Source organism: Diabrotica virgifera, chromosome 6 (genome assembly GCF_917563875.1).
Source record: "Diabrotica virgifera virgifera chromosome 6, PGI_DIABVI_V3a".
Lineage (NCBI taxonomy): Eukaryota > Metazoa > Arthropoda > Insecta > Coleoptera > Chrysomelidae > Diabrotica > Diabrotica virgifera.
Window position 1 is genome coordinate 141,608,308 of NC_065448.1, and position 23,928 is coordinate 141,632,235.

Consider the following 23,928-nt stretch of genomic DNA (forward strand, 5'->3'; position numbering starts at 1 on the left):
GGGTACTTTAATATTCTATTAGAGATATATATTTTAATTATTGTTAGTTTTTACCACTTAAAAACTGTAAATACGTCGGAACCAACTGATAATGTGGTTTACTTTTCTGTTGTGAAACTATTTTAAATTGTTTTTTGATATGGACTGTTAGTGGGTTAAGTATTCAATAAAAATAGGTAGGAAATTTAAATTTATTTTTGAAAAGTGAATAATAAACAGGCAAATTTAAGATTGGTCTATTGAAGGGCATTTTAATTGATGTTAGTAACAATTCACCAACAACAAATAAATCTGTGAATACTTAGTTAAAGGTGGAATAAAATTTATCTGTCAATTATATTTTATTTTTATTGTGTTTCAATCAACGAACTGTCAACACTGATGGAATGGCCCCGTCCCATTCAAACAGTGAAGCGAGATTGACGCCAACATACAAGAGAGAAGACCTAGAGAGACAGAGAATTTTTCAGGTAAAATTTGCTACAACTACAACCAGAGTTGCCAGATATGATTTTATAAATCCCCCACTTAGAAACTGAAATTCCCTCAAATCACCAAAATTTAAATTTTTGCCGCATTTTAATAAATTAGTAGTCAATAATGTAGAGAACAGTAAACAAAAATTATACTACTTATCAACAGAGGGTCCTGGAAATAATTCATAGGTCCTATCTTCTTCGATTATATGAGAGTATAATATACATTTCTATGTGAACATTCGCAAATTTAATTCCCCATGACCCCTTAAAATGATCCATAATTTTCACCCCAAAAAATCTCCCAACCATTTCTGCTTAAGGCTGTATGACACTATGCATTTTCTTGTATCATTTCTAATATCGTTTCTGATATCGTTTCTTGTATACATTTTCTTGTATCATTTCTTGTACGTACATTTGTGCCCTGTATGACACTATGCAAGTTCTTGTATCGAAAATTGTATGAAATTCGGCACGTGATTGGTCGAAATTTTGTTTGTCACCCTGTGTCACGTTATGGTAGTACTGCATCTACAGACACAGCTGATTTTAAATATTTTATAAAATTTATAAACTTTTATATAATTAACATTTTAATGTTAACCAGAATTTTACGTTGACTGAGGTTGATTATTTGTGTTTTTATTTTATTTTGATATTTGTGCTAAAATATTTGCATTAGAATTATCTTCAGTTTGATCCAAATTAGGAACTATTGTATTTTCGTCTATTAAAAAATTATGCACCATGAAACCTAAATTTATAGTTTGAACTTTACTAGGAGCTAAATATATGGTTATTAGTAGAACAGTAGTCCATACCAAACGGTATATTAAGTATTAATAAAAGATTTATAAATAATACCTACAAAAACACAAATAAATTCATCAATACATTATCCCATTTTCATTTCAGCCGCCATTATGAGTAAGTAATTATTACATTTTAGATGTTTTACCAGCAGGTTTTACGTTTTTGCTCTTTGCGCAGAAATTGGCGCAGTTCTTGTACAATAATCTGTGCCTGACACAAATTCTTGTATCGTTTCTGATATCGTTTCTTGTATCTGTGTATGACACTATGCATTTTTTTGACATATCAGAAACGATATTAGAAATGATACAAGAAAATGTATAGTGTCATACAGCCTTTAGAGAAGTTCCCCTATACGCTTTCAAATTACCCCAAAATTGTGGAAAAATACCCCAATCTGGCAACCCTGACGTACCTGACTAGCACTGTCAATTTGTTTCTTTACGAAAGATGACGATTATCTTCCCTCCTTTACCTGAGTATCTTCTATCTTATCCTGGCGCCGTTAAATTCACTTCATGGCGATTCCATCAGTGTTGACAGTTCGTTGGTTTCAATACAATTTTAATAATTTAGAGTTAAAATGACGAATTTTGTTTGTTACATTTGATTATATAGATAGGTATTTAAAATTTAACGCGAGGTTAACGAGAGCAATTTATTCGAAGAGTAACTCTTTATTTGAGACAAATAAAATAAGTCATATTTGACGTTGGTGAAACGTAGGAGTGTTGTAGCTGGACATATTTCTTTATCTAATAAGCTATATAATATAATGATGAAGTTAGAAAAACTATAATTTGTGGGTACATATCGCCTACCCGCATACTGAGGTCACGAGCCGCCACTGACTTTAATGTTGGTGAAAGAACAGTTTTGGATCTGGTCTTCCAAAGGTTCTGGGCGAAATATTATCACAGATAACTTTTTACCAGTTTTGAACTAGCTAAAGTCTAGAATTCATGTCACATGAGGTTAGTGGGATCAATTGGAAAAAATAAGAGATTTCTACTCATCAATATGCAAGCAAGCAAGAAAATAGCTATTTTTTTCCACAAATCTTGCATACAATCATGAATGCTCTTATTTGCTAAAGAAAAACAAAGCAGTAGTGTTACTCTCGTCCATGCATATAACAGGACAAGTAGCCGGAAATGATTGAGTTCTAGTGTAAAACTAAAGGGATGTTGATACCATGGATAAAATGCTGGGTAAGTATACGGTCAAACGTCTAACACTGCTTTGGCTCTTAGCCTTTTTTTATAATATGATTGACGTCACTGGCCTAGCATCTTACATTATATCGAGATCGAGAGCACAATCCATTACAAAAAACAAAGGACCAACACAAGAAGTTTTTGAAGGATCTTTGTAAAGATCTTTGTCTTGCTGTAGATACTCTTCCTCACAGCATTCGTGGATATACTCCAATAACCGGAAGTTGTCATGTTTGTCAAAACGAACGGAAAAAACAACCTAAAACGAGAAAAAGTTGTGTAGTATGTATTCTACCTATGTGCGACACAAATTCTTTGTCTAAAACGACATGTATGTGTTGCGAAAATCCACACTAACATTCATTTTTGTATTTTGGTTCAAATAAACTATCATTTAAGTACAAAATGTATTGATAGTTTATAACATTCATTTAAAAAAAAATACAAAGTACAAATGTACCTATGCCGTCGTTTATGGGGGTAGGAACAATTTAAGCCCCCTTCTGGGAACTGAATAAAGATTTCTTTGCTATATTTGGCTGACGTAATCTACTGGATAAACGTAGAGATGTCACAAAATTTCAAGTCTCTATCTTTTTAACAAAAAAAGTTATCACAATTTGAAAACTTAAAAGTTACAATTGTACGTATGCCACCCGACGAAGGTTAATACATTAACATGGAATTCTCAATCGGTTTTATTCAACACAACCCCTGGAAATATATCATTATCATATCTTACGATGACAGACTAGCCTTTCTCAATTTGTCCGGTAATTATAGATGACTGAGTTGAATTGGAATCCGAGACGTCAGTTGTTTTTTTCTGCTCAATTTGTCCGGTAATTATAGATGACTGGGTTGAATTGGAATCCCAGACCTCAGTTGTTTTTTTCTGCTTTTTGTTTGTTTTGTTTCTTTTAGCTTCTTCAATAGCGTTCGATTTTTCTTGACGCTTACGTTTTCGTTCTGCAATTTCTTCGGCTTTCTTTTTTTTTCATTTCCTCTTTTTTATTGTAATAGTCCTTCCAGGCTTGAGATGTAGCAACCGAAGGAACTTTTTCTTTTTAGGGTAGAGTAGAGTAAATTTTTATTTGCATAAACTTTTAACATAATTGAGCAAATAACGTCACATTACTAATAATCACATATTAAAAAAATATATTAACATTACATTAAAATATACAAACAATACAAATTACATATATGCTGATAGGCCAGGTAGGTACTCCACCACAGTATAGGGCTCAATGTTAACCAGGTGTTGAAAAACCGTTCTTTTAAATGCTTTATAGCTTGTTTCCAGTTGAATACAAAGTTACATATAAAGGATTTCTCTGTTAGAGACAAATCTGTGAAGTGAAATATTCAAATTAAGGCTTCTTTTGTTATATTCATGATTTTGGTAGCAGGTGATAAAACAATGTAAAATTTTTAAAGAAGAACATAATACATTAATATACATAGTACCTATAGATAGCTGAGAGAGTATATTGAGTGATTTGAATCGGCCTTTACAGGATTTTCTCGCCATTAATCCTAAGACCCTGACTGCCTTTTTTTGGACTATGAAGACAGTTGAGCTATCCACCGAAGCACTCCAGAAGATTATTCCATATCGCATAATAGAATAAAAATTTTGCATAATATACCGATAGTAAGATTATCTGGTCTAGATAGCTTTTCAAAACTCTTAATGAGTAGCAGGCTCTATTTAGTTTTTTTGTCACATTTTTTATTTTTATTTGTTCCCCCCAATTCAGGTTCTGGTCAATATGAAGACCAAGAAACTTAACTGATCTAGAAGGTTCTGTGTTTTGTGATAGAAGATTGACTGTATCTGGGAACTCTTCTCGTGATTGGCTGGTTCTAAAGTAAACAAATACTGTCTTATCGGTATTAAGCACCAGCCTATTTCCACTGAACCACTATTCAGCCTTGTCCACAGTTTGTTCTGCCACTGTGAGGAGTGTTTCTAATGTTTCTTCACAAAATAGCACATTTCAGTCATCGGCAAAGTTTACAAGGTTTGAGGAACCACTAACCACCACATTTGGCAGGTCATTTATATAGACCAAAAAGAGAAAAGGCCCCAAAACGCTCCCCTGTGGTATACCTAATTTTAAGTTGATCGGTTTAGAGTAAACCTTACATCCCTGTTTCTCCAAGATACTTTTTGTGATCTATCTGTAAAACGATTTTATCCATTTCAATGCTGGTCCCTGTATTCCATAGCGATATAATTTTTGCAATAGGAAAGCATGATCTAGGCTATCAAAAACCTTAGATTGGTCTAAAAAAGCACCTAGTGTTTTCATTTTTGACTCTAGTTTTTCTAAAATTTTTGATACAAAATCATAGGTAGCTATCTCAACTGACCTCATTGCAAGGAAACTGTGCTGCGAACTACTAAATAATTTGTTTGTAGTAAAAAAGTTTTGTAGTCTGGAATATATTGCTTTTTCGAATATTTTTGAGAATGATGGAAGGAGACTTATGAGTCTATAGTTCTCCATTTTAGTAACATCACCTTTTTTATGTAGTGGCTTGACAATTCACTCAAAACGTCAATTGTGTTGTTACTGTTTGTCATGTTAGTGTTTATTTTCCCGTCACATTTCATATTATTAACCTCATTCAGCAGCTTTTCAATTAATTTGAACTTTCATTCCAGATTTACAATCTTGGCACAAAATTGCAGAACACAATTCTTCTTTAACTCCATAACCCTAATTTCTGATGAACACAGATAGTCGGAGAGATAGAAGCGGATTTTGTGCGTGATAAGTAATATGGAAAAACTATATGGGGATATGTTGAACTAGTTGTGTAGATTACTTTCCCCAACGGCCGGAAACCAGAGTGAGGGCCGAGGGTAGATGCCGAGGGTAGATATAAGGTGTCAAAGTCGCAGTTTTTATTATTTTTTTTGTGACGCTCTTGATAGAGATAGTGCACCAAAATTTGGGAATAAGTAGGTCCTGACGTAACTAATTAAAATCTACAGGGGCGAGACGCTGCGTGGCCGACAAAGGGGTGGGGGAAGGGGTGAATATAAACATTATAATTGGGTTTTTTGTAACGTTCCTGATCGAGTGCACCAAAATTTGGGAATAAGTAGACCATAACATACCTAAGTAAAATCTTTAGAGCCGGAAACCAGATTGGGGGACGAGGGTAGTTATAAGGGGTTAAAGTCGCGGTTTTTATTATTTTTTTTTTGTGGCGCTCATGATCGAGATAGTGCACCAAAATTTGGGAATAAGTAGGCCATGACGTAACGAATTAAAATCTCCAGGGGCGGAACGCTGCGTGGCCGACAAAGGGGTGGGGACAGGGGTGAATATAAAAATTAAAAGGGGCTTTTTGTGACGTTCTTGATAGAGATAGTGCACCAAATTTTGGGATTAAGTAGACCATGACCTAACTAAGTAAAATCCCCAAAGCCGGAAACCAGAGTGGGGGACGAGGTTAGTTAGGGGTCAATATCGCGGTTTTTATTATTTTTTTTTCTGACGATCATGATCGAGATAGTGCACCAAAATTTGGGAATAAGTAGGCCATGACGTAACTAATTAAAATCTCCAGGGGCGGAACGCTGCGTGGCCGACAAAAGGGTGGAGACAGGGGTGAATATAAAAATTATAAGGGTTTTTTTGTGACGTTCCTGATCGAGATAATGCACCAAAATTTGGGAATAAGTAGATCATGACATAACTAAGTAAAATCCCCAGAGCCGGAAACCAGAGTTGGGGACGAGGGTAGTTATAAGCTGCTTTTCTAGATCTTGTGTCACATTGGAACTACTAAAATCGTTTATCTATAACAAGAAATCGAACTTAACTGACAACATTTGGCAACATAGAGAAATAGTCACCGTTATCACAATGCCTATTATTACAATATTGTGTTTTCGTCTTTGATAGTGTCACCTACTTCCGACGCACTGTTGCCAAAGGTTCGCAAAACTTTCGAAAAACGATGCGGCAAAACTTTCGCTCGAATTAATATTAATGACACACTGATGTAGCCTCTTAATACTTGTAGATGTAAATAAATTTATATTTTCCAAAGAAAAACCATGAATTTTTTTCTAATTTCATCATGGTTTCTATCAATTAGTAATAAAAATTTCTAGAACAATAATTATAATTATTTGGATAAATCAATGTTATAAAATTCTTTTGAAAAATATAACAAATTTTAATTCTCTACATTTTTTATGAAAACATTATGACACCTTTTTTAACAAGCTAGCTGACCCCACCTAGCTGTCCGCCATTTTGGATTTTGATTCTGCAATGAATCAATTATGCAAGTTACGGATTTATTCTCGATGACGAGCATAATCCAAAAATTTTGCGTATTTACCCTTGTCCGGCCCTGGAGATTTTATTTAGTTTTTTCATGATCTACTTATTCCCAAATTTTGATACACTATCTCCTTAACGAAGGTCACAAAAATCCCCTATATTTGTGTATTCAACCCTACCCACCACCCCTTTATACCCAAGCAGCGTTTCGCCCCTGGAGATTTTAGTTAGTTATGTCATGATCTACTTATTGCCAAATTTTGGTGTACTATCTCGATGACGAACGTCACAAAAAACCCTTATAATTTTTATATTCACCTCTGCTCCCACCAATTTATCCCCCACACAGCGTTCCGCCTCTGGAGATTTTCCTTAGTTATGCCATTATCTGCTTATTCCCAAATTTTGGGGCACTATCTCGATCACGAACGTCACAAAAAACCACTTTAAATTTATATATTCACCCCTGCCCCCACCCCTTTGTCGGACACGCAGCGTTCGCCCTTGGAGATTTTACTTAGTCACGTCATGAACTAGTTATTCCCAAATTTTGGTGCACTATCTCGATCATGAGCATCAGAAAAAAAATAGTAAATAGCGCGACTTTGACCACTTATAACTACCCTCGTCCCCCACTCTGGTTTCCGGCTCTGGGGATTTAACTTAGTTATGTCATGGTCTAATCATTCCCAAATTCTGGGGCACTGTCTCGATCACGAACGTCACAAAAAACCACTTTAAATTTATATATTCACCCCTGCCCCCACCCCTTTGTCGGACACGCAGCGTTCGCCCTTAGAGATTTTACTTAGTCACGTCATGAACTAGTTATTCCCAAATTTTGGTGCACTATCTCGATCATAAGCATCAAAAAAAAATAGTAAATAGCGCGACTTTGACCCCTTATAACGACCCTCGTCCCCCACTCTGGTTTCCGGCTCTGGGGATTTAACTTAGTTATGTCATGGTCTACTTATTCCCAAATTTTGGGGCACTATCTCGATCACGAACGTCACAAAAAACCACTTTAAATTTATATATTCACCCCTTCCCCCACCCCTTTGTCGGCCACGCAGGTTTCCGCCCCTAGAGATTTTAATTAGTTACGTCATGAACTAGTTATTCCCAAATTTTGGTGCACTATCTCGATCATGAGCGTCACAAAAAAGAATAATAAAAGCCGCGACTTTAACCCCTTATAACTACCCTCGTCCCCCAATCTGGTTTCCGGCTCTGGGGATTTTACTTAGTTATGTCATGGTCTACTTATTCCCAAATTTTGGTGCACTCGATCAGGAACGTCGCAAAAAACCCAATTATAATGTTTATATTCACCCCTTCCCCCACCCCTTTGTCGGCCACGCAGGTTTCCGCCCCTGGAGATTTTAATTAGTTACGTCATGACCTACTTATTTCCAAATTTTGGTGCACTATATCAAGAGCGTCACAAAAAAAATAATAAAAACTGCGACTTTGACCCCTTATATCTACCCTCGGCCCCCACTCTGGTTTCCAGCCGTTGGGGGAAAGTAATGTACACAACTAGTTCAACATATCCCCATATAGTTTTTCCATATTACTTATCACGCACAAAATCCGCTCCCAGCTCTTAGACTAAGACCAGAATAATAAGTATATTTGTGAACTGGGCGGTCACAGCTATCACAATAAAGCATTACTTCTTCAGTACCATCTTTCTTGCATTCCATACACTTCATTTTCTAACATAAAATTTGAAAGCCGGTCCTGTACACTAATGATCTTTATCAATTATTGCCTACAGCTAATGGACAAATTCTGTTTTTTTTGTGATCTGTAAATTACCACAAAAAAGATTAAAAACACTGAATTATTTTCTGTTAATTGCAGATTAACCAATTATTACAAAATTGTATAAAACACTGTGAATGCATGAGATATCACAAAAAGTAGCTTTAAATTCATACTAAATTTAAAATTAGTTTCACTGTTTAACTTAAGGTCATCGGTACATAATTCGCAAATATTTTACGGCTGTCCCTACTTTTTAAAACCTTTTTATATACTTGGCTTGGTTGGTGTCACGGACTCCGCAAATTTTGTAATCCATTTTAAAAATAGTTCTAGGCTACCTAGACACCTGAAATTTTCAGGATAGCTTAGAACTAGCTAACAATGCAATATTTAACCTTTATTATACAGGGTGATTAATTAGTGGGGTGAAGCTCCGTAGATCCGTTATAGTAATGTATAGCGATAAAACTTAATTACAAAAATTGTAGCGAACTATGAGCTTCACATTACAAAATTAGTTAGAATGTTACAGGGTGTTCGATAACATATAGGGCAGACCAAACTTGTTTTTTTAAATAGAACACCCTATATTTTATTTTATATTCGAAATCTTCGTAACTTTTCGATTACAAAAATATAAAGGTTTGGTATGTTACACGGGGTATTTACAAAGTTATAACCAATTTTATATGAAAATCGTAACAAGTTTAACTACCTGTATAAATAAAAGCCAGCACAAGGTCAGTGGTTTATTAACGTTATATTTTTTTATTTATTGTCAAAATTTTCGTAAATGGTTGTTTTGCTAATTTTCTTTATATTGAATACAGGGTGAGCCAAAACGCAAGTACATTATTTTCTCAGTAATTTTAAATAGAATACCCTGTATTTTATATCATTATCGAAAAGTACCATTACCATACTATAATTTTTGTATAACATTCCCTATGTGTAAATTTATTAGTTTTCGAGATATTTTAATTTTTCAGAGCAAAATTATTAATAATTACGGGTCTAAATCTTTCCAAATTTTAAGTAAGCCATGATTGAATAATTGTCTAAAACTTACAATTTGCGATTACTGATTATCAATCTGTAATCAAAGTTAGCTACAATTTTTGTTATTAACTTTTATTACTATCTGTTACTTATAACGGATATATAAAGCTTTACCACACTGACCAATCACACTGTATGGATGAATCGATTTTTTTAAATGTCAAACAAACTATTTTAAAAATGTGACTAATGCAATTATATTTTAAAGTTCGTTAATAAATCGATATCTACAAATTGATGGTGCCTCAGTGGCATTAGACTGCAGATGGTCCCCAGTTGGAACCCGGCTGTTGCGTATCTTTTTTTAATTGTTTTAATAAATAATTAAAAGTTTATATATGTACTTAAAATTATATATACCATTTTAAACAACCGTGGTATTATAAAAAAATACTATTTTATACTAGTGTAATTTTTGGAATCATAATAATTATAAATAACGGTTAATACACCTACTAAAAATTCATATTTTATAAGTTAATTATTCTTTCCTATATATGTACAATAACAAAACCGTGATATTATAAAAAGTACTTTTTTATTATAGTGTAATTTTTGGAATTTTAAGCATTTTATCGTTAAATCGTTTATCGTTAAATTATTTTATATTCTTTCCTATAAATAATAAAAAGGTTTTATTATAAAAAAGTTCTTTTTTATAAAAGTGTAATTATTCTGTCTTTACACGGCAAATTACGTGTAGTAAAATTCACCCTTGTATGGATATGTAAACATTACTAGAATGTCATTCTACTTGAAAATGTCTTGATTAACTTAAAGAGATGGCTTTTGAATGTTCTTGGATAACTGTTATTTCTATAATTGCAAATTATTAATTCAGTTAATAAATGTGATAATTTTTTCACTGTGTATTCAGTGATTGTAATAATTTATATGTACAACAAAAACTAATACTCAATCGAGAAAACAGGAAAAGTGTTAAAGTGATTTTTTAATACTATATTGTTACTATGGAACACTTACAATTTTGAACATCTTTAACAACAAAATACTTGGATCACAAAATATATTATCCTGATGTATTCTCTGCTTGGATCTTCCACAAATAATACACAATAAATAAGTTTTTATTAAGTTCACGTCTTAAATCAATTATTTATCAAATAATCAATATTATTTAATCAACAACGCAAAATATTCCCGATGCCATGTCAGATATTTAAAATTGTCACTGATTGTCACTGTCTAACTGACAATATTCTATTCGACTGAGTGCGTTGTAAGGCAAAGATATATTTGGAAAATATTACCACGGACATTGTGTTCATTTTTTTCGAATCCTGAAAAAACCAATAAATATTTTTGAAAAATTTAGACGCAGAATGAAAGACTAAATTATTACCGAGGGCCGAAAGTCTCTTAGAATAAATAAAAAGTTTATTTTGAATGAGATATTTGAAATTAAAAATCACACTAAATTTTCTCTTAATTTTTCACCCCTGTAACTTTTTTTTATTAACCCCACATTTATTACAATCTATCTATATAATCTAAACCTAAATGTTTAGGTAGATAACAGAAATAAGTAATAGGACTGACAATAATTAGGAATGACATGTAGGGAGGTATCCAGTGATGCACCCCTTTTTTAAAACTTAGTCTACAACACTCACTATTTCTGACATAAACTTATACACATTAATTTAGTACCTATTGTTCACTTAACACTAACGGAACTTTTTTTGGTTTTAACCTACGAACAGTACGCGATTTATTCACTAAACTTTTTGCTAACACGTTTGGATGCACTTTAAGTTTCTCTGTATGTTTTTTCGCGAACTTTTTGATGTCATCTTTGACGTATGGTAGTCCGGCGTCCCAATGAATGGCTTCATTGGTTATGAACCATGGAACCAGTATTGATCTCAATATTTTGTACTGAAATCTTTGTATGATTTCAATGTTGGAATGTGCGGCGGTTCCCCATAATTCTATCCCATAAGTCCACACTGGTTTTAGGATGGATTTGTAGATTAATATTTTATTTTCAGTTGATAGTTTTGATTTTTTGCCCAACAGCCAATATATGGTTCTTAACTTATGACCCAGTTGTTTTCGCTTAGTAAATATATGCTTCCTCCAGTTTAATCTTCTGTCCAAGTACATACCTAGATATTTCACTTCACCCCTTGTGGTATTCCTTTACCGTTTAAGTATATAGCTGGACATGTTTCCCTACGCGTGGTAAATGTTAGGTGTAGCGATTTGTTTTCATTAATTTTGACTCTTCATTTTGTCATCCATTGTTGAATTTTATTTAGATTATTTTGTAAGATTTCTGAGGCTATTTTGGGATTTTTGTTCGATGATAGTATTGCCGTATCATCCGCAAATGTGGCTGTAGTGATATGTGTATCTGTCGGTAAGTCAGCAGTGAATATAAGATATAATATAGGTCCTAGTACACTTCCTTGGGGCACCCCAGCAAGAATTTGTTGTATGTTTGTGTATTCATTCTCATACTTTACCTGGAAGTTTCTGTTGGTGATATAGGACTTTAAGAGTATATAGTAATTTGTAGGTAAATTCTGTTTTAGTTTACATAATAGGCCTTTAGCCAGACTTTATCAAATGCCTGGCTTACGTCCAGAAATGCCGCCGAGCAGTACCTATTATTTTCAAAGTCCTCGTTGATTCTCTCTACAATTCTATGTACCTGTTGTATTGTTGAATGTTGTTTTATAAACCCAAATTGGTGTGGTGGTATTAGTTTTTTGTTTTCTAGTATAGGCATTAGCTTAGTAAGTGTCAGCTTTTCAAAAACTTTGGATACCACTGGAAGAAGACTACTAGGACGGTAGGACTGTACACTTTCTGGTTCTTTTCCTGGCTTTAGTATCATTGTTATTTGTGCTAGTTTCCATTGTGATGGGAAATGACCTAATCTCATTATAGAGTTAAACAACTGTGTCAGAAATTGGAAGCCTTTTACCTCATTTTTTGTGAATCTTTTTTCAGGAAGTTCTAGTTGATAAGGTTTTGTGAGTATCAAAATAATTTCTTCTTCAGTTTGTAGTGAGTAATTTCCCTTTTGGTGTAAAGACTTTTTTAAGGTGTGTCGCAAATGTTTCGGCTTTTTCTAGTGGACTTCTCGCCCATTATCCTGTTTGTGTTCTTAGTGGTGGGACTGTATAGTTCTGCCTTCGTAGTGTCCTTGTAGCCTTCCATAACGAGTAGTCAGTGGCTTGAGTTGCATCTAGTTTTTGTAGGTATTCCTGAAAGCTTGCATTTTTTCTGCTATTATCAATCTTTTTAGGTCTTTTTGTGCTTTATTAAGGTTTGTTTTACTTTGAGGTGATCTGGATAATTGCCATTGTTTTCTGAGTCTTCTTTTTTCAATTATTTTTTCATGTATTGTATTGGAACAGTTTTTGTTCATATGTCGATTTGTAGGTAATGGTGTTGAGTTCCATGCTGCTTCCTGTAAAACTGTGTTAAAATGTTCTACTGTGTGTTCGATTTGTTTACCCGTCTTTAGTGGGATGTCTAAATTGATTTGATTATTTACTTGATATCTAAAATAATTCCAATTTGTTTTGTTGTTGTGTAATATACAGCTCCTTTCTATTTTTGTTATGTTTAGGTGAATGGTCAGAGGATAAATCGTAACAAGACTTTGGTTTAAAGTATTTTTCATTTATTCCTCTCACTATAGCAAAATCTAGGAGATCTGGAATTTTCGCAGGGTCTGTAAGCCAGTATGTTGGCTCCCTTGTGGTTACTATGTTTAGATTATCTATTAGTATTTCTTTTTGTAGTTCACGGCCTTTGGTATTAATAAGTCTGGATCCCCACATTAGATGTTTTGAATTGTAGTTTCCGCCACAAATAAACATAGGTCCAAGTGTATCAAAAAATATTTTAAATTCTGGTTGTTTAATTGAATGCACCCCTGTAATTTATTAAAATAAACATTATAGAAGTTCTCATGGACTTTCGGCTCTCGCTAATAACGTAATCTTACATTCTGCTTTTAAATTTGTCAAAAATACTTATTTGTTTTCTCAGTATTCGAAAAAAATTAATCCCCATTTGAATAGCATTGCAGCCGAAAATACGTACCCATCCTCTTAAGATATTTTGATTTATTTACAGGAAGGTTAATTATGGTATGTACGCTTTGACTAGCTTTTTGATACTGGGTATGATTTTTTTATTTAAAGAGGTAAAAATTCAAAAAGTCAGCTACTATTCAAAAAGTTATAATTTCTTGGTCCCCCTGTTCTGATCTGAAGTTCGAGCAAGTTTTTTCTGTCAGTATCTGTTAATCCATATACTTCCAAAGTGCGATAGATCCATTATCCTAATAACTGAGTTTTTAGATAATTATATAATATATATTTAGATAATGCATTAGATAATTATATCTTTGATTTATTGTTTTTAAGGAATTGGGTCAAAATAAAGAATCTTCTTCAGATACTACCTCCAAGGGTGAAGATTTCGAGGTCAAAGTGGCTTCTGACAGAGGAAAAAAATTTGACTACTTGTTGAAACAGATTGAAATTTTTTCACATTTTATGAACCAAACAAAATCTGGGAGGCCTAAAAAGGAGAAGTCTGATACATCTGGGTAAGTATATGATCGCCAAAAATCTTAAAATTGTTTAACGAGAATATACAGTATTTAATATTTAAAAATTTTCAGTTTAAGACATCGTAAAACTGAACAAGAAGAAGATGAAGAACTTTTAGCAGAAACCAACCTTAAAACAAAGACTATAACTCGTTTTGATTCCTCACCACCCTACATTAAAAATGGGGAAATGAGAGATTATCAAGTCCGTGGTTTGAACTGGATGATTTCTTTGTATGAACATGGCATCAATGGTATTTTAGCAGATGAGATGGGATTGGGTAAAACTTTACAAACCATATCTCTGCTTGGATATATGAAGCACTATAAAAGTACACCTGGTCCTCATATTGTCGTTGTTCCTAAATCTACCTTATCAAATTGGATGAATGAGTTCCAGCAGTGGTGTCCAACCTTGAGAGCTGTTTGTCTCATTGGCGATCAAGAGGCTAGGGTAAGTATTTATGATTAAACATATACAAGTGTCTAAAGCAAGGCTGCTGCATAGCACATACACTCTTTAAAATGTATTTAAATGAGGCACTCTCACTGTGGAGAAGAAAGTGCTGTAATATGGGCATCCCAATCGATGACGATAGATTGTACACAATACACTTCGCTAACGACCAAGCTATTCTAGCTGAAGACGAGAGTGATATAGACTATATGCTCAGAAAACTGGAAGAGGAATACACTAAGTGGGGCCTTACAATTAATATACAAAAAGCCGAATACTTAGTTGTGGGAGAAACACCAGAAAGCCTACAAATTGAAATGGGAACTGTAAACCCAACCGAAACTTATAAATACTTAGGAGTCCAAATAACTTTTAAAGCAGGGAGTAACAACGAAATACATTCCAGGATTGGCCAAGCAAGATCAGCTACCAGACAGCTACACGGGTTATTATGGAATAATAAAATAACAAAAGAAAATAAAAGAAGAATATATAAAACAATAATAGAAAGTATTGGGTTGTACGGCGCCCAACTCTGGGAAATAAACCAAAGAAATTAATCAAAAATTAAGACGATGTTGCCGGTTCACTAGACTTGATAGGGTGAGAAACGAAGATATTAGGAGAGACATGGAAATCGATCTAGATATAATAGACACAATCGAAGCCAAAAGACTCAACTGGTATGGACACCTTCAGAGAATGCCTGAAAGTAGATGGCCAAAAAAATAGAAAAATACTCCAAAAAGACTCCACCCACAAGAAGAACACGAGGTAGACCAAGATGATCCTGGAGAGATGTCGAACAGAAAACGCTGGAAATTAGGATGCGAGAAGCGGCGTCAGCTGTAGAAGTCTCACTTATTATAATATATACATATACAATATGTCCAAAAAGAGTACAGTGGTTTGCGAGTTGAACAAAATAGAAATGTAATTGATTAGATGGGTTGTGTATATTTTATATTATGTAGTATAGAACTCAGCCTAAATCTTAGAAAATGAGTACTAAAGTGTTATGTATTTTCTGTTCTTTTGTATGGTTTGGAGATATGAACTCTTAATAAACAATGTCTCAATAGGTTGGAAGCATTTGAAATGTGGACATATCGAAGAATGCTGCGAATCTCTTGGACAGACAGAATAACCAATGAAGAAGTATTAAGAAAAATAGAGAACAGCACTATTTGGGTCATATAACACATAGTGACAGATATGAACACCTAAAATTAATAATACAGGGAAAGATTCAAGGAAGGCGCAGCATAGGTAGAAGAGAAAAATGTCGTGGCTGAGAAACCAAAGAGAATGGTTTGGATGCAGCTCAACTGAACTCTTTTGTAGTGTCAAAAGTTAAAACAGCAATGGTGATTGCCAACCCTCGTCGCCGAGGTGGCACATAAAGAAGTAGAAGTATATTTTATATACTCGACTACAAGATTATTTAGAAAAAATAATGAATTTGAAATGCCAAACTCTAGGTCACTAATCTCAAATGAAGTATAGTAATAGTGCATTGACATATTGCTAATTAGATGAGTGCTGTGGACGTGGAGTGCGCCCATGGCATGTAAGTAATCAAACGGAATTATTTCTGCGGCCACAGTAACTGAGGTTGGAAATATTAAAGCGGAGCTGAAAGGGTTAACTGCATCACATTCCGCAGCTTGTTCTTTTATACCACCATTTTAAATACCCTGCAGAGAAGACTAAGGTGGACAGAGAAGTAGTAGAAGAGACCCTTCTGGAAGGCTATTAATGACAGATGTTGAGAAGTCAGAAAAGCGATAATACATGTGCTTCATTGATTTTGAAAAGTCATTTGGTAGCATACAGCATACCAAATTAATTACCGCCTTACAGAGCATCCAACTAGATGAAAGGGATATCAAACTTATTGGCAAACTTAACTGCAACTAAACAGCTATTATTAGTAGGCTAGAAAATGACCGTTTTTAAGTGTAATATTCCACGTCACGATGGATTTGCTTCAAAATTTGGATTAAAGTTCCTCTTACCCTCTACTTCACTTTTTGACTTAAGTCCAGGGTGGCTTTGGTTTGTTTTTTATGCAAGACAAAAAGTGGTTAAGATATGGCTGTTCAAAGTTTGCATACACTCGTGATTAGTCACTTGTTCAGGCTCTTTCAAATACAACCCTTTCAAAAATACAGTTGAGGCCATGAGAGCCAGAGTGCCTAACTGATATGAACATTACTTTACATAATCTAAGAAAATGATCAGAAGCTAACAATGTCCGATTGTTTTAGTAATCGTATATTGACCAAGAATCATTATTGGTCAACATACAATTACTAAAACAACCGAACATTGATCAGTTTCTGAAGAACATAGTTTCTGATCAGTTTCTTTAATTATGTAAAGTAATGTTCATATCAGTTAGGCCACTCTGGATCTCATGGCCTCAGTTTATCTCAAACCCTTTTTTCAGTTCATCGTTAATTTTGATGTCATACATGATTTTAAGAATGTCACGAATCGTTGTATGACATTTTAGTTACATCTGACAGTTGTCAGAATAATTATATTTATGTTTATATAGTCCTTGTGGTGAGATCGCTCCCGTCTGAAAAAATTTCTGATTCAGTTTCTTTGTGGATTCCTATTTAAAAATGCTCCCTTTAAACAAATCTGAAGGGTGCCGGGCGGAATTTTTGGACAGAAATTGTTTAAACAATTTTTTTAAACAAATACAGAAGACCACATTTTTTTGCTCTGAAATATATATTTTGAGGTTTCTTGAGTTATTCTAAACAAGAAAGGTATTCGGTTTCGAGGGTTTCGAAAGGTTTCGAGGCTTAAAAACTCATATTTAAATAATTAGTCGTTTAAAGGTTACCAGATACTTAATTTGAAGGTTAAACATTCAACTTCAAGATTCTGAAGAGTGATCGCGTCTAAATTTAAATTATACCGTTGTTTTTTAATTGTTAAATATGCATGTTTATCCGATTTTTTTGCCGGTGCGGCGCGCTTTATTTGAAAAATCTCCAGTTTCCTCCGAAAAGTGTTTTTTTTTTTAGATTCTTTGGGATATTCTAAATAAAATAAGTTTCTTGACATTTTTCTCAAAAGTTAATAGTTTTAAAGTTATAAGCGATTTAAAATCCGAAAAATGACAAAAAAAAACGCATTTTCGGATTTTAAATCGCTTATAACTTTAAAACTATTAATTTTTGAGAAAAATGTTAAGAAACTTTTTTTATTTATAATGTCCCAAAGAATAAAAAAATATTTTTCGGAGGAAAAGAGGAGATTTTTTGAATAGAGCGCGCTGCACCGGCAAAAAAATCGTATGGACATGCATATTTAACAATTAAAAAACAACGATTTAAATTAAGGTTAGACGCAATCACTCTTCAGAATCTTGAAGCTGAATGTTTAAACTTTAATTTAAGTATATGGCAACCTTAAAAATGCTAATCTAAATATGAGTTTTTAAGCCTCGAAAATGCGTATTTTCGCATTTTTCAGATTTTAAATTGCCTATAACTCAAAAACTATCAATTTTTGAGAAAAATTACAAGATACCGTTCTTGTTTAGATGACCCAAGAAACCTAAAAATATATATTTCAGAGCAAAAAAATGTAATCCTTTGTATTTGTTTAAAAAAATTATCTGCCCAAAAATTCCGCCCGGCACCCTTCAGATTTGTTTAAAGGGGACATTTTTGAATAGGAATCCATAAAGAAACCGAATCAGAAATTTTTCCAGGCAGGAACGGTCTCACCACAAGACTAATAAAAATATCAATATTTATATAAATATTTGCCAGAATATTAATATTTAAAATATTTTAAGGAAACATTAAATAAATATAGAATACAATTTTACTATACAATGTCCGAATATACCAATGACATAAAATATTTATATTTACGTAGTTGAAAAATTTTTAACCTAGAATTACAATTGTCATTTTATTCGTTAACATTGTGAAAGTATTGTCACGATTGATTACTTTTGTTTTAAATTATCTTTATTTGCATCATGGATTGGTTATCTATCTTGACTATTGTAATTGTCAACCAATTATACATTTATAAGTATAAGTCGCTTTAATATGGAAATACCCATCAACGAATACATAATTTTTGAAGATCTATATATAATAATAATTACAGACATACGTTTTTTTTTTTCTGTCACTTCGAGCTTAATGCGTTAGAGCAAACTCGACAAACTATGACACACTCAAAAAAGGGTATGGGATAAACTGTCAACACATTGTACCAGTGAAACTTACAGATCATATAAACAATACATAAGTAAAGTAAATGGTAAGGTGGTAACAATTAATTTCATTTGGGTTGGTAATTAGAGGGTGTTTATATAAACAATACATAAGTAATGTGAATAGTAAGGTGGTAACAATTAATTTCATTTGGGATGGTAATTAGAAAGTGATTGTCACGATTTTTTTGCCAATGAATAGGGCCAAAACATTTTTAAAAAGATGTATTGTTGAGTTTTCCGTGAAGGCTTCATTTTTGGTTATTTCACATTGAAATATTCGATTTGTAATTTGATGAATAAGAACCTAATTTTGATGAGCTACAACTCTGCTGGTTTGTTTTTTTACCCATGTTGGATTGCCCAAAAATTTATATCCATACTTTGAAATCGGATGTCAAATTGAACAGGCAAAAAACACATTTCAAAAATGTAGGCTACTATTATTCAATAGCTCATTGAATTTGGAAATCCGTTGACAAATTTGCAAGATGCTATGTATGGTCTGTACTTCTGAACGGTTGTGAAACATTGAGTTTAACATTGATACCATGAATAAAATGGAGGCATTTGAAAAGTGGTTGTATAGAAGAATATTCAAGTTGGCTGTTTTACATTCACATTCACTATTATCTAAAATAAGACTCCCTAAATTTCTTTTTAGTGATTTTGAATAGTGCTCTTGAAATTATCTTGACTTTTACGTGAATTGGAGAACCCTATATCAAAATAAACTACTCTGTGATGATGTACGATCATAGCCTAGTTTTACTATAATTGATTATTTCTAATATATTTATATTTCAGAACTCAATTATCAGAGATACGATGATGCCTGGTGAATGGGATGTCTGTATAACCTCGTATGAAATGTGTATTAAAGAAAAATCTCTATTAAAAAAGTTCAAGTGGAGATATCTGGTCGTTGATGAAGCTCATCGTATAAAAAATGAAAAAGCTAAGCTTTCCGAAATTCTCAGGGAATTCAAGAATACCAACAGGCTACTGCTAACAGGTTTATATAGTTTATTTATTCAATTCTACAGATGGCTGATATTCCTGACGTATTGATGAAAAACTTGTTTTTCACCAAAAATGTTTTTCAGAAAAACTGAAAAACATGTGTTCAATTTTTTTAATCTATCCAATGTCACCAAACATGACCCTGAACCATGGTACAAAGACGCCAGGTACGATATTGCGCATGCGACTATCAGCTGATCGCGTTCTGTCGACGTCACAATGAGAGTAGCCGTTGTTGGAATGCATACGTTTATATGGGAGTTTTATCGATTTTTTAGCTTTTGGGGAGATTTTTGTGAGATTTAAGTTGATTAGTAGGCTTGTTAGTGTGAAAGAATTATTATTTACCGCTAATGTATTGTCTCCAAAATTATTTTATTTAAATACAACTGAAGGGTATCTTAAAATAAGTTTGTTGTAGTTTAATATTCTGAGATGTTTTATAGTTTAAAATTTATTGTTTATAAGTATAGCTTTCTTAAAACTTTTGTAAATGGATGCTGCTAATAAATAAATAATGTACACATTAGTTTTAAAATTTCATTCGGTCGAAAAATTATTGAATTTTACAGTAATTGTTGAAATTTAAAGATGGATAACTATATAATTATGTATAACATCGGTGATTTGATGATTTGATATACTATATAGATTATATCCAATGTTCTTAATTACAATTTACGCTATATATTATGTCGGTATATACCTACTCAATATTTTTCCTATGCTAAATAGTTCAAATTTCAAAATTGCTGTGGTAAGTATTTTATATTGAAGACCAAAGTAATAATTATTCATCAAATTTTGCCCTATCGCAAAACAAAATTCTGACAAATTTGTATCAGTTATCAATAGTTCCGACTGGACGTTATTAGATAAAAAATAAATATCTTACAGTGACTCAACCCCGGCTGGGCATTGGGCAATAAAAAAAGGTATGTAAATACCTATTTAGATACTGCCACATGTATATACGTACTGTCATTTAGGTAAAACTATTTTTTGGAGCTAATAATCAATGATATAAATGTTATATCCCTTATGACTAAAATTAATTTCGTTATAAAAATAAAATAAAAATTCCATTTTTATTCAGTTGCAATGCGAAGGCAAAACTATCTTATTATTCACTTGGAACAGGGAGCGCAAACTAACACTCTAAATTGACGATTTTCGACTCTATTTGGAGTCATCATCAGAGAGGCGTAGGTTTGCTGCTATCTGCCCGAAGTGACAAAACTACGAAAGCTTATCCCCGCATTGCAACTGACGTTTATGGAGTAGGTGACTAGCGTCATCTGGCAACTGAAAGGCAAAGTTTTCAACCTAATAGAAACATTAATAATATTGAACAATATTACTAAAAGATTTTTAATTGAAAACTTGTTGGTCCATTTCGCTGGTAACACTTCCATGGCTTCTAAAAATTGCAAGCCAGATGGATGCTGAAGCTAAGAAGACAAGAGGGAATTCAAAAACTTAGAATTCACGACCCCGTCTGTTCAGCTGGTAAATTCCAACGGAAAATGGACCTAGTTACTCAAAGGAGTAAGGACCAATATAAAAATAAAATAAAAATCCCATTTTTATTCAGTTGCAGTGCGAAGGCAAAACTATCTTATTTTTCCTTGCCTTTTAAGTTCGTTGTTACTTTTAGGAATAATTCAAACCAACAACGCATTAAAAGGTTTATTTGAGGATATAAAATCCAAAGTCAATATAATATATTCTTACGTACAATCTAAACCAAGATGTAATACTTGAGAATTTTTTTTGGCAACATGAAGAGGGCTGGTGGCTTACATGACCATCCCGATGCGGTGGAATTTCGCTACCGCGTAAAAAACTATATTTTGGGAAGGAATGAAGGGACTTTATCCGAAGCTAGTAACACATAAGCTGATGAGGTCAGGGATAGCCCACTCGATAATTTAGGTGAAGTTTTGTTATGCAAAACATACTTCTCAGACTTATCTGACGATGCAGAAAAAGAAGAAGTGGATGCAGACGTCGAAGAATTAAACCAATTACAATATGATGCATTGGAATATGTCAGTGGGTATATCTGCAAGAAGTTAGATTTGCCTGAAAGTACGGATACTTCCACTTACAGGTGGATTGACCAAGTCTCCGAAGGGGGCTTAAAGAAACCTCCAGAAGAATTGGTGGTAAAAATGCATAACCTGTATACTATATTTAATAATTTCAATGGGTCTGGACTTCAGTTAAAGTCAGGGAAAAATTATTTGCAAAGACTGATTGATTTGTCTGAAATTACAAAACCAAACACCAGTTCTTTCAGTCGCGCAAGTATTTTATGATTAAGAAATTAAACTTAACACTTAAAGAAAATATGAGAAATAAGAGAAAATTAAAAAAAAATGTAACTTAAAGTCTTGTGTTTTATTTGTTTTGTGATTTTGGTTCAGACCATTAATAATCAATTATTTTCATCTGTTTACTTGCTCGATGAAGGTTCTCGTTAAATGAAGGCTCGATTCATAGGGGCCATACATATGGGAAGGGGGGGGCGTGGTCCCCATGGCTTTTTGGGTGCTTTAAACTATATATTGTCATCCAAAGTATACAAAATGAAATGTGCAACATCTTCACGTCTAGCCTCCCTACAAATTTTTATATGTACGCCCATGGCTCGATCCCCTCCTTAACACTGACGCCAAATAAGACAAGCCAATGAAAAACAAGCTCGTAAACTTTATTTAAAAAGCGACGAATACAAATTTTTTTTTAAATATAACTCACAAATTTATTTTAGAAATTTATTTTTGTTCATTGTATTAATTTTTTAAATCAAAATAATAAAACACCTACATTTCAATAAATCCGAAATAGTTAGATAAACAGAAATTATATTAATCTATTAAAATGACTCTTTATGACCAATTTAAGACTAATTGTGTTCCGAGCGCTAATGTTTTAAATGGGGAATATTTAAAATCACTCTCACTGTAACGTCATGCGCGAACTCATCCGAATAACGGATATTCCGACTATTGTACCTGGCGTCTTTGTACCATGACCCTGAACCTCCACGTCTTAGGGATGGGCGAGTAGCAAGTTTGAAATCTTAAATGGGAACCTCAATTTTGAATTGCAGATTTTCATTTTAACTATTTATAATGGGAAATAAGCCACAATATTATTAAAAAATGATTTTTATTAACGTTTTTTTTTTTGACAGTAGTATTTTGTATTTTGACAACGGCACCCGATTTGGGCGTCGAAACGTTAATAAAAATCATTTTTTAATAATATTGTGGCTTATTTCCCATTATAAATAGTTAAAATTGTAAAGATGCCACAAGAAAATAGCTTCAGAACAACATTAAGCAGATTTTCATTCCCCATGAAAAAAATAACATTTATTCAAGACATTTCTTAGAATTGTTGATGGATGGGGCTTGTTGGAGAAAAAAAAAACGATAGTGATACCCTTGAAATATTATGGAAATCGTCTCTGATCTTAAGAAATACACTTCAAAATAAAGACAAAAAACAGTTGTTTTTTATTTTTCAAAAATCTATTACCTCCTCTGTTTCTATCCTATAAAAAATTGATAAATGAAAATAGTTTCTATCCTTGTGGGATCGGTACTCCCCGGAGGGACCGCAGACGTTCGGATAAAATTAGCGTCTCTTTGCAAAAACAAAGACGTCGACTTTCCTAAGTAATAAGATATTTACTCAATACACACATTACACTAGGTACCTGATTGGAAAAGTCCACTGTACTATGCCAATGGCCATTAGTTGTTGAGGCATTAAACTAAATAAAAAAAATTTGTTGATTGGCATCAAACACACCCTAAAACTCCACTCCCTCGAGGTAAAAGTAAACAAGTTCTATCGTGATTTTACTCTGCTGGTTTGACACCTGATTTTACATCTGATTATACAACAATAATTACACTTTTATAAAAA

At 33.2% G+C, this 23,928-nt stretch overlaps 1 protein-coding gene across 4 annotated transcripts in view; it reads left to right on the forward strand.

Annotated features, from left to right (window-relative positions):
* Positions 1-23,928, forward strand: part of LOC114342007 (chromatin-remodeling complex ATPase chain Iswi) — a 260,788-nt gene that overhangs the window by 17,407 nt on the left and 219,453 nt on the right. For all 4 annotated transcript variants that reach the window (XM_050653229.1, XM_050653231.1, XM_050653228.1 and 1 more), the window contains exons 3-5: positions 14,064-14,248; positions 14,324-14,705; positions 19,771-19,978. In XM_050653229.1, coding sequence (XP_050509186.1) covers positions 14,064-14,248; positions 14,324-14,705; positions 19,771-19,978 — 775 coding nt within the window. The remainder of the gene's footprint in view (positions 1-14,063; positions 14,249-14,323; positions 14,706-19,770; positions 19,979-23,928) is intronic.